Below are 10687 nucleotides of genomic sequence, written 5' to 3'. Positions count from 1 at the left end.
ATGATTCTGCAGGAACACGTGCCTTCTTGATGTCATATGATATCAGCCTTTTGCCCTGGCTCACTACATCACCAGACTTGCTGCCAATTGAAAATATGTGAGATGGTGAAACAATGGATGTAGCACTGTGACTCAATGCAACCAACACTGATAAACTTCGGAACAGAGTGAATCAACTTTAGTTCTTATACCCAATCTATTCTGAAACTCCAAGTAGTTGTATTAAAATGGAAATTTTAGAATCTTGCCCTTGCTGGATAAATTCCTCTGTACACCCTGATGTATACTCAAGGCAGTGATCACTGGAGAGGCACTGATCACCACCACCCCTTTCAGGCAATGAAAGAGTGACAGCTGTTACCAGAGGCCATCTGATGCCAAACCTGACAATTTTTATTCTAACTCTTACCAATGTCTGCAATTCTCATAGGCTCTTGTTTTATCTCTTGACAAACCAGTTGCTGATTGGTCTGAACCTCAGGTAACTGTCAGGTACTGATGAACTAAATATTTCCTCCTAAGACTGGTGAAACCACAACATGAAAACCATATTATCAATGCTATGCTATGAGAGAAAACAATAGACAAGGAATACTATATCAAAGGAAACAACTATACTAACCTATTTTTTTTATCCAAATGTTTACTAGTCAGTAATACAGGTGAAACAAAATTCAGTGAACAGCCATTACGTGTCAACAAACAAATGAAAACAATCACTACTAGCACACTAATTTATTTTGAACAGTAACAAAAATGTACGAATATTATTAACAACTGGTATATGGTGTCTTTAAAATACAACTGAAATTAAGAAAGCTATAGTCCTCCAAAATTAGTGCTGGAACTGTCAAGAATGTTCATAATTTTCCCTTTTCCTGTCACGGGAACGTGATCTATCCTTCCTGTCACCAGAGCGGGAACGGTGTGAACGTCTAGATCGACTGCTGCTACGTGACCGATGTGATCTGTAAGAAAAATGTGTTTCAGTCTTAACTGAAATCTTTCCCCACCTGACCAGCACATCAAGAGTCATTCCATGTCATGTCAAGTTAAGACATTGGTCTTATTTCTTGCCCCAAATTTTGATTAAATCTGGCACTGAGGTAGCCTACACATAGGCTAAAAATACCCAACTATATTAAAATATATCAACCCATTTTGAAAATAAGGCAATGCAAAGTTGTCAAAAACTATCAATAAATACAAGACTGCTCTAATTTGAAATTGCTGTAGCAACTCTTCTAGCTAAGCTAAAATGATGGAAGAGGTGCCACTTTATAGCACTTCTCACAAGCATTCGAACGATGTACAGTACAATAAGGGTTTGCGATGAAAATTTTTTCCACTTTAATGGAAAATTTAAATTTTTATTTTACAACACTTCACTTATTGTTGACTATTTTAAATCTGCAACCTCTTTCAGAAATAGCGGGCAATAACTACAATAAATTTTTAAATTTAAACAATTTATAAAACAATTTTTCATCTGTCTCCAGAAGACACTAAGAGCACACAAAAAATTTCAACAACTCACTTTCGAGTGAATGTACAGTGAAAAACTACTTTGTGTACACACCTCTGCCATTGCACTCAATTATTAGAATGTTAATCTACAGCATGCATGGGTTCATGAAAACATATGATCCCTACCTGGAGCTGTGCGACTTTGAGCGTGAGCGTGAACGTTTATCTCCCCGACTGCGAGAACGGCTGCCGTGTCTGTGACGACGCTCCCGGTCTCTATCCCGGTCTCTTTCTCTGTCTCTGTCTCTCTCCCGCTCTCTTTCCCTGTCACGGCTGTGCCTACTTGAGCCACCACTGAGACCACGCTCCCGTTCTCGTTCCCTTTCACGATCTCTTTCACGGAGCCTTTCACGCTCACGGCTCTCACGGTCACGATCTCTGTCCTTCAATGACTGGCGCATCTGCAGTTTCCGTCCTTCTACAGTTTTCTGCAAGAAACAATGCATGCAGTGACATTAGAATAATCGAAGGCCCCAAGGGGAGTCATAAATGCTTTCTACCATTTAATATTACACGTTGTGTATGTTTTGTATTGGCTGTATTAATAATGAAGCTGCTTCCTCCTGGAATATGTTTCACACTGATCACAAAGAATTAAAGTAAAGGAATACAGTGAGAGAAACACCTAGAATTAAGGTATAGTGAACATAAGTCTGTTAATGGCCCAGAACACTGGAAATTGTGTGATTGTAGTGATACAATCTGAACTTGAAAAAACACTGAGCGTCACAAACAGACAAGTTTATAAGCTTAAGTTCTAATGTACGAGGGCAGTTCAATAAGTAATGCAACACATTTTTTTTTCTTGGCCAATTTTGGTTGAAAAAACCGGAAATTTCTTGCACTTCGTCTCGTATAGTTTCATTGACTTCCGACAGGTGGCAGCGCTGTACGGAGCTGTTAAAATGGCGTCTGTAACGGATGTGCGTTGCAAACAACGGGCAGTGATCGAGTTTCTTTTGGCGGAAAACCAGGGCATCTCAGATGTTCATAGGCGCTTGCAGAATGTCTACGGTGATCTGGCAGTGGACAAAAGCACGGTGAGTCGTTGGGCAAAGCGTGTGTCATCATCGCCGCAAGGTCAAGCAAGACTGTCTGATCTCCCGCGTGCGGGCCGGCCGTGCACAGCTGTGACTCCTGCAATGGCGGAGCGTGCGAACACACTCGTTCGAGATGATCGACGGATCACCATCAAACAACTCGGTGCTCAACTTGACATCTCTGTTGGTAGTGCTGTCACAACTGTTCACCAGTTGGGATATTCAAAGGTTTGTTCCCGCTGGGTCCCTCGTTGTCTAACCGACCACCATAAAGAGCAAAGGAGAACCATCTGTGCGGAATTGCTTGCTCGTCATGTGGCCGAGGGTGACAATTTCTTGTCAAAGATTGTTACAGGCGATGAAACATGGGTTCATCACTTCGAACCTGAAACAAAATGGCAATCAATGGAGTGGCGCCACACCCACTCCCCTACCAAGAAAAAGTTTAAAGCCATACCCTCAGCCGGTAAAGTCATGGTTACAGTCTTCTGGGATGCTGAAGGGGTTATTCTGTTCGATGTCCTTCCCCATGGTCAAATGATCAACTCTGAAGTGTATTGTGCTAATCTTCAGAAATTGAAGAAACGACTTCAGCATGTTCGTAGGCACAAAAATCTGAACGAACTTCTCCTTCTTCATGACAACGCAAGACCTCACACAAGTCTTCGCATCTGAGAGGAGCTCACAAACTTCAGTGGACTGTTCTTCCTCGTGCACCCTACAGCCCCGATCTCGCACCGTCGGATTTCCACATGTTTGGCCCAATGAAGGACGCAATCCGTGGGAGGCACTACGCGGATGATGAAGTTATTGATGCAGTACGACGTTGGCTCAGACATCGACCAATGGAATGGTACCGTGCAGGCATACAGGCCCTCATTTCAAGGCGGCGTAAGGCCGTAGCATTGAATGGAGATTACGTTGAAAAATAGTGTTGTGTAGCTAAAAGATTGGGGAATAACCTGGTGTATTTCAGTGCTGAATAAAACAACCCCTGTTTCAGAAAAAAAATGTGTTGCATTACTTATTGAACTGCCCTCGTACATAAGCTACATTATACAAAGATTTTTACTTCATTATAAAATTTCAGTGTGTTTCACTAGTAACACAATGTTGAAGAACATAATATTAATTAAATTTAAGCCACTGCAATGATATAGGTTATCTCCTAAACTGTCCATAAAAGCAACTACTTGTTCCACTTAAATACTTTCCTAATAACCTGTCTTAACTTCCTTTTCTCACTCCATGTCCAATTTCTCCACCACCCATCTCACCCATTATCACTAGACTGCCCATTTGGGTGGCACCACAAGAAGAATACTCTAAGTTTTTCCATTATTGGATAATAGAACATATGTAACAACACTTCATATAACAGTTAGTAGTGAGAAGTACAGAAGACAGGCCATAGGTCCTATAAGTATACTTGTCCACTGTAAAGATGGAGACTGAGCTTGGTTCTGTGGACCCGTAATTTTTCCATTCCACCAGTGAGAAAAGCCACACCAACAGCTTATACAAATCCTGACACTGGGAAAGCCAGCACAAGCTGCTCTGTTATAATTTGTAAATCCCTTCCACCACCCTGTTTTATGTTTGAATTGTTGTCTTCAGAATACATTTAATGGAAATCTTTTAGACTTAGTGCTATGTTTACCGAATTCAGTGATTATAATATGATGTTTTTGTTCAGAAACACTGCTTCTTTATTATTAGCAACAACCAGAGTGAACAAATAAAACAAATATTCTAATCAGTTCCGTAACTTCCATTTACTGAACACTGCACGGTAAGAGTTGTTGGTAAACATATCTAATAATGTGTCAGCTTCTACTCTAACAAAGTAGTATCCAGTGGCATATGTAGTTTTGTCTTCATAAATCACACTCTCTGCAACTGATTAGTATTGTATATGTTGACACACAACTAACCTAATAACTAAGCCAAAGAAAGATACAATAATCTAGAGTTCAGCACGCTACTACAGTAACAAACTCCTTTTACAATGGAGTTTCAATGTAGCCATACAACCTAGACATGCCTCTTAATGAAAAGTTTAATTCCTAAGAATGCAACTAACAATGTAACTTGATATAAACTAATTTCAGCCACTAAATTTGGATGAGTTTCCATGTAATCACAATGCAGTTTTATAAACATAAAAAAATCATCTAACAATGAGATACAGCTACTGAACAAAGAAACATTTATCGCACGACAATCATGGTTAGAGGACTGTGCAGCACATGTAGGTATCCACAGTAAAGCACGTGTTGTGGATGCCCACAATAATAACTGCTTTGTAGTTAAAAATTAAAGTACAGTAAATCATTTATGCTTCTTGTCAAACTGTCACCTGCAGTCAGTGAACAAGAGTGCATTAATCAGCACTGTACACCTGTTGTAATATTAGCTGGAAACAAAGTCTGGAACCTGGCAGTCTGTTTCTGTTCACAATTACTGGCCACAGACCACTTTAGCAGCACCCAGGGGACTTGCACGTATTGACCATGCATTGCCCTGACCGTAAGTTCTGTGCAGTCTGAAGCATGTTGTGGATGACAAATGTGGTCAATGGTTATCTGAGAGGTATGAGTTGCAGAGTTTTGCCACCTTCAGTTAACACTTAATAGTGACTGAATGACTACATAATGAATGCATCACAGTAAACAGTGAGAGTGGTGTTAATAAAATGGACACCATGTGCATAATTTCTTGTAAGGTGAAACAAGCTTATTTCACGTCAATGCAAGAAGCTAAACTGAAATCAATTTGGAAGAAATTTGGTTTCGCATTTGATGGCAATGAACTCAGATTTAGTGGCTTGTTTTGCATGTAAAAAGATGCGTTCTTACACTAGATACAAAACAGCAACTTCAAATTTGTTAAAACTTTTATGCGAGAAAGAGGCAAGGTCATTCCATGTCAAAACACACAATAATTCAAGGATTTGTAACCCCTGTCAGATTTTCACAAAACTTTGCAGATTTGCTTACAACATAGGAACTTCTGCAAAATCTTTTTGGCCTCAGACTACAATTTATCGGAGACTAAACTACAAGAATATATCAAATTTTAAATGGAGTGATATTCTGATAATTGGGCTCTGCAAGAATGTCAATGCAAAATGGTACTATCTACATAATGACCATAACTTGGGTGTTAATGAAGCTTTTGATTTAGAATTTTTTTCAGAAGTTAAGTAAGGCATATAGTTAACATATCCAGTTATTGAAGCAGTGAAGTTACAAAGAAAATTTAAAAAATATTAATATGTCAACTTCCTATTTTATAAAAATTGCAAGGATATGGAAAAATGCTTACATCATTTCTCCAATCTGCTGGGAATGATCTCCCAGATTGTAAGCTTTCTAATATAACAAAAATTTGAATGGGTCTTCTGCTAACTGACACACACATCTGAATACAAAATATTTTTTGCTGTGATTTGAAGTTCATCCATTCACTGTCTCAGGTGCACAAGTACCAAATTAGCATCTCTAGCTATAATTCATTCCAGGTAGGCAAGTTAACTAAGTGTGAAAATCTATTTCATATCATTTGATTAATTCGGCAATGTTTTAAAGACTATGATGTACATAATTTGTGTGTTTGCTCAGCCAATCACCTGCTCACAGTGATAGAGTCTTTAGATAGCAGTGACTTGTTTGAAACCTTTATAGGCATGAAAATGCAACAAGTACTGAAATTCATTGTTGAGAATAGCTGGCAAGCATCGATTAGTCTATTTGGCCTCAGTTCTCTGTCTTTCCGTGAGACAGGTCGTGTCTGTTTGTGGTGTGGCCCTATCAGTCCACTTGTAAAAAGTATGTTTCAAGTGAAGTGCTCAACTAATTGCAATGGAAAATGGTTTCACACACTATTGGAAAATGACTAAAAGCACCATGTCATCTGACAACCTATACCTTAGAAAAAACTCTACAAAAAAAATAGAAGAGCTGAGAGAAGACCAAGAAGATCCGACATTGCTGAGATCCAGTATAATCTTTCCAAAAGATCAAGAAAGTGCTCTATATGTGGACGTCACAGATACCTTTACTTAAAAGTTTTTGTAATTCATCAAAGAACTTTTGATCCTTTTGGAAAACACAAACAATTAAAAAATCTTTGAGGCCAATTTGCTTGTCTGTCTAAAACATTAAATGCTGAAAGAATCTATATAAAACCACACCAAAAACTGAGCACAACATGCTGTAAGATTTGTTAACAGAAAACTGAAATCAGTGATAGAAATGAAAGTGGTGCAGATGAGACTGAGGTGACATTTCACAAATCAAACTAAAAAGTCAAGGTACTGAGGATGCAAACAAAGCTTAACATGATTTGAGGTGCTCTCCCTTAAAACTTCACTCAATTCCAAAACACAGCTAGGCTTCATATAGCAAAAAGAAGCTAGAAAAAGTGAAACATGGTTTGGAAAGAAAGTGTGCTGGGCATTCAATTGCAGTATTGAAGATTCTGACCACAGAAGAAAAATTTGATGATGAAATTGTTAAGAAAGTCAAAGATTTTGAAGCCATTATATTGTTAATGAAACGAAAAGTAGTTAGTGTAAGTTAAATTTTAATTTTAGCTCCACCCACTTTGTCAAACGAAAACATATCAGAATTCAATGTTAGTGAGCACGTGGTTCGACGAGCAAGGAAAATGAAAACAGAAATGGGTATTTCCTCAATTCCTAAACCAAACAGGAAGAAAGTTATTGCTGATTACGTGGTAAAGACTGTCACTGATTTCTACCAAAATGATGAATATTCTTTAGTGCTACCAGGAGAAAAAGAATTAGCATTCAGAATTTGTATATAAAAAAGTCATCCTTTGCTATTGGATGCAGAACACATTGAGGAAACATACAAAGAACTTATAAAATTTCTTGTACGTGACTGGAAACTTCGACTGCATGCTTAATCACTGTGATAAGTGTCCCCGTGAAACTGTCAGAATTATTGTAACAAATTAGCTTACAAAGATACTGATGATGAAATTGAGTTCAACCAATGGATAAACACAGATCATCAGGCAGAATTAGTAAAGCAGCCTGCAAGTGTTGTTTGAATACATAGTCTTGTTGTTAACAAAATTACAGGCATTTAAACCACACTCATTAACGCCTGTCAGTCAAAATTATTGACAAAATTGAAAGAATATCTAACCCCAGGAAAAACAATTTTGCTAACGGATTTTGCTGAAAACTACAGTTTTGTAATTCAGAATGAAAGTCAGAGTTACTACTGGACAAGAAGCAGCTGTATAATCCACCTCTGTTTGTTTTTATGTAGTAAATGAAGAAAGTAAATTGGTAATAGTGAACCACTGCTTTATAAGTGGTGGTATGCAACATGATGTAGGATTTGTAAATGTTGAAAGAAATGGTTAAGTGGCTGGAAGATCATTACCCACGAGTGAAGAAAGCGCATTATTTCACTGATGGATGTGCTGCTCAATATAAAAATAGAAAAAGCTTTAAAAATTTGAGAGTACAAAAACTATTTTTCTATTCTGTTTTGCTACTAGCCACAGTAAATCTGTGTGTGATGGTTTGGGAGGAACTACGAGGAGTGGTTGAAAAGTCCGAGAGATGGTACCACCGGCGCGTATCGAGGTCATGTTTAGTTAGTAGCATCTTTGGAAAGAATACACACAAAGTTTCAGCCATATTGGTCTATTTCTTTGTGTTCGGCATTTGTGTGAATCAAGGAAGTCTAATGATTTGCCAAAAAGGGGACAAAAAAAAATTTCGTATGGTGATTAAACATCACTTTATGAAAGGCGAAACGCCTCAGTAGACTCAACAGAAGCTTGATAAACATTACGGAGACTCTGAACCTTCGAATAGAACAGTTTATAAGTGGTTTCAAAATTTTCGGAGCAGCCAAATGGAAGTGATGCTGAATGTTCTGGACACCCTGTGGAGGTTATGACTCCAGAAATCATTGATAAAATCCACGCTATGGTGATATATGGCAGAAGAGTTAAGGTGCGCGAGATTGCTAGTGCTGTGGGCATCTCGAATGAACGGATACATATATTTGGCATAAACATTTGGATATGAGAAAGCTATCTGCAAGATGGGTTCTGCGATTGCTCATGCTCGACCAAAAAATGAATTGTGTGAAGTATTGCAAGAACGGTTTGCAACTGTTCAGGAAGAATCCCCAGGTGTTTAAGCATTGTTTTGTCACTGTGGATGAAACAATGATACATTACTATACTCCCGAGACCAAAGAACAATCTAAACAATGGGTTAACAAGAGAGAATCTGCACCAAAAAAGGCGAAAACCATTTCTTCGGCTGGAAAGGTTATGGTGACTGTCTTTTGGGATTTGCAAGAGATGATACTCATCGACTATCTGGAAAAGGGTAAAACGATTACAGGTGCATATTATTGTTGTTGTGGTCTTCAGTCCTGAGACTGGTTCGATGCAGCTCTCCCCATGCTACTCTATCCTGTGCAAGCTTCTTCATCTCCCAGTACCTACTGCAGCCTACATCCTTCTGAATCTGTTTAGTGTATTCATCTCTTGGTCTCCCTCTACGATTTTTACCCTCCACACTGCCCTCCAATACTAAATTGGTGATCCCTTGATGCCTCAGAACATGTCCTACCAACCGATCCCTTCTTCTAGTCAAGTTGTGCCACAAACTCCTCTTCTCCCCAATTCTATTCAATACCCCCCTCATTAGTTATGTGATCTACCCATCTAATCTTCAGCATTCTTCTGTAGCACCACATTCCGAAAGCTTCTATTCTCTTCTTGTTTAAACTATTTATCGTCTATGTTTCACTTCCATACATGGCTACACTCCATACAAATACTTTCAAGGAACGACATCCTGACACTTAAATCAATACTCGATGTTAACAAATTTCTCTTCTTCAGAAACACTTTCCTTGCCTTTGACAGTCTACATTTTATATCCTCTCTACTTTGACCATCATCAGTTATTTTGCTCCCCAAATAGCAAAACTCCTTTACTATTTTAAGTGTCTCATTTCGTAATCAATTCCCTCAGCATCACCCGACTAAATTCAACTACATTCCATTATCCTCGTTTTGCTTTTGTTTATGTTCACCTTATATCCTCCTTTCAAGACACTGTCCATTCTGTTCAGCTGCTCTTCCAAGTCCTTTGCTGGGTCTGACGGAATTACAAAGTCATCGGCGAACCTTAACATTTTTATTTCTTCTCCATGGATTTTAATACCTACTCCGGATTTTTCTTTTGTTTCCTTTACTGCTTGCTCAATATACAGATTGAATAGCATCGGGGTGAGGCTACAACCCTGTCTCACTCCCTTCCCAACCACTGCTTCCCTTTCATGTCCTGCAACTCTTCTAACTGCCACTGCTTTCTGCACAAATTGTAAATAGCCTTTCGCTCCCTGCATTTTATCCCTACCACCTTCAGAATTTGAAAGAGTGTTCCAGTCAACGTCGTCAAAAGCTTTCTCTAAGTCTACAAATGCTAGAAACGTAGGTTTGCCTTTCCTTAATCTATTTTCTTAAGATAAGTCGTAGGGTCAGTATTGCCTCACGTGTTCCAACACTTCTACGGAATCCGAACTGATCTTCCCCGAGGTCGGCTTCTACCAGTTTTTTTCATTCGTCTCTAAAGAATTTGCGTTAGTATTTTGCAGCTGTGACTTATTAAACTGATAGTTCGGTAATTTTCACATCTGTCAACACCTGCTTTCTTTGGGATTGGAATTATTATATTCTTCTTGAAGTCAGAGGGAATTCCGCCTGTCTTATACATCTTGGTATCCAGATGGTAGAGTTTTGCAGGGCTGGCTCTCCCAAGGCTATCAGTAGTTCTAATGGAATGTTGTCTACTCCCAGGGCCTTGTTTCGACTTAGGTCTTTCAGTGCTCTGTCAAACTCTTCACGCAGTATCGTATCTCCCATTTCATTTTCATCTACCTCCTCTTCCATTTCCATAATACTGTCCTCAAGAACATTGCCGCTGTATAGTCCCTCTATATACTCCTTCCACCTTCCTGTTTTCCATTCTTTGCTCAGAACTGGATTTCCATCTGAGCTCTTAATATTAATACAAGTGGTTGTCTTTTCTCCAAAAGGTCTCTTTAATTTTC

The 10687-nt window shown here is 38.8% G+C and overlaps 1 protein-coding gene across 3 annotated transcripts in view; it reads right to left on the bottom strand.

Annotated features, from left to right (window-relative positions):
- Positions 1-720: 720 nt before the first annotated feature.
- LOC124595338 (putative RNA-binding protein Luc7-like 2) overlaps positions 721-10687 on the bottom strand; it is a 43600-nt gene continuing 33633 nt past the window's right edge. For all 3 annotated transcript variants that reach the window (XM_047134048.1, XM_047134050.1, XM_047134049.1), the window contains 2 exons: positions 1654-1955; positions 721-968 (listed from right to left, as the gene is read on the bottom strand). In XM_047134048.1, coding sequence (XP_046990004.1) covers positions 851-968; positions 1654-1955 — 420 coding nt within the window. In that variant the 3' untranslated portion in view covers positions 721-850. The remainder of the gene's footprint in view (positions 969-1653; positions 1956-10687) is intronic.

The sequence above is a fragment of the Schistocerca americana genome, chromosome 2 (assembly GCF_021461395.2).
Source record: "Schistocerca americana isolate TAMUIC-IGC-003095 chromosome 2, iqSchAmer2.1, whole genome shotgun sequence".
NCBI lineage: Eukaryota > Metazoa > Arthropoda > Insecta > Orthoptera > Acrididae > Schistocerca > Schistocerca americana.
The sequence above is the reverse complement of the archived record's forward strand: the minus strand, read 5'-3'. Positions and strand labels throughout refer to the sequence as shown.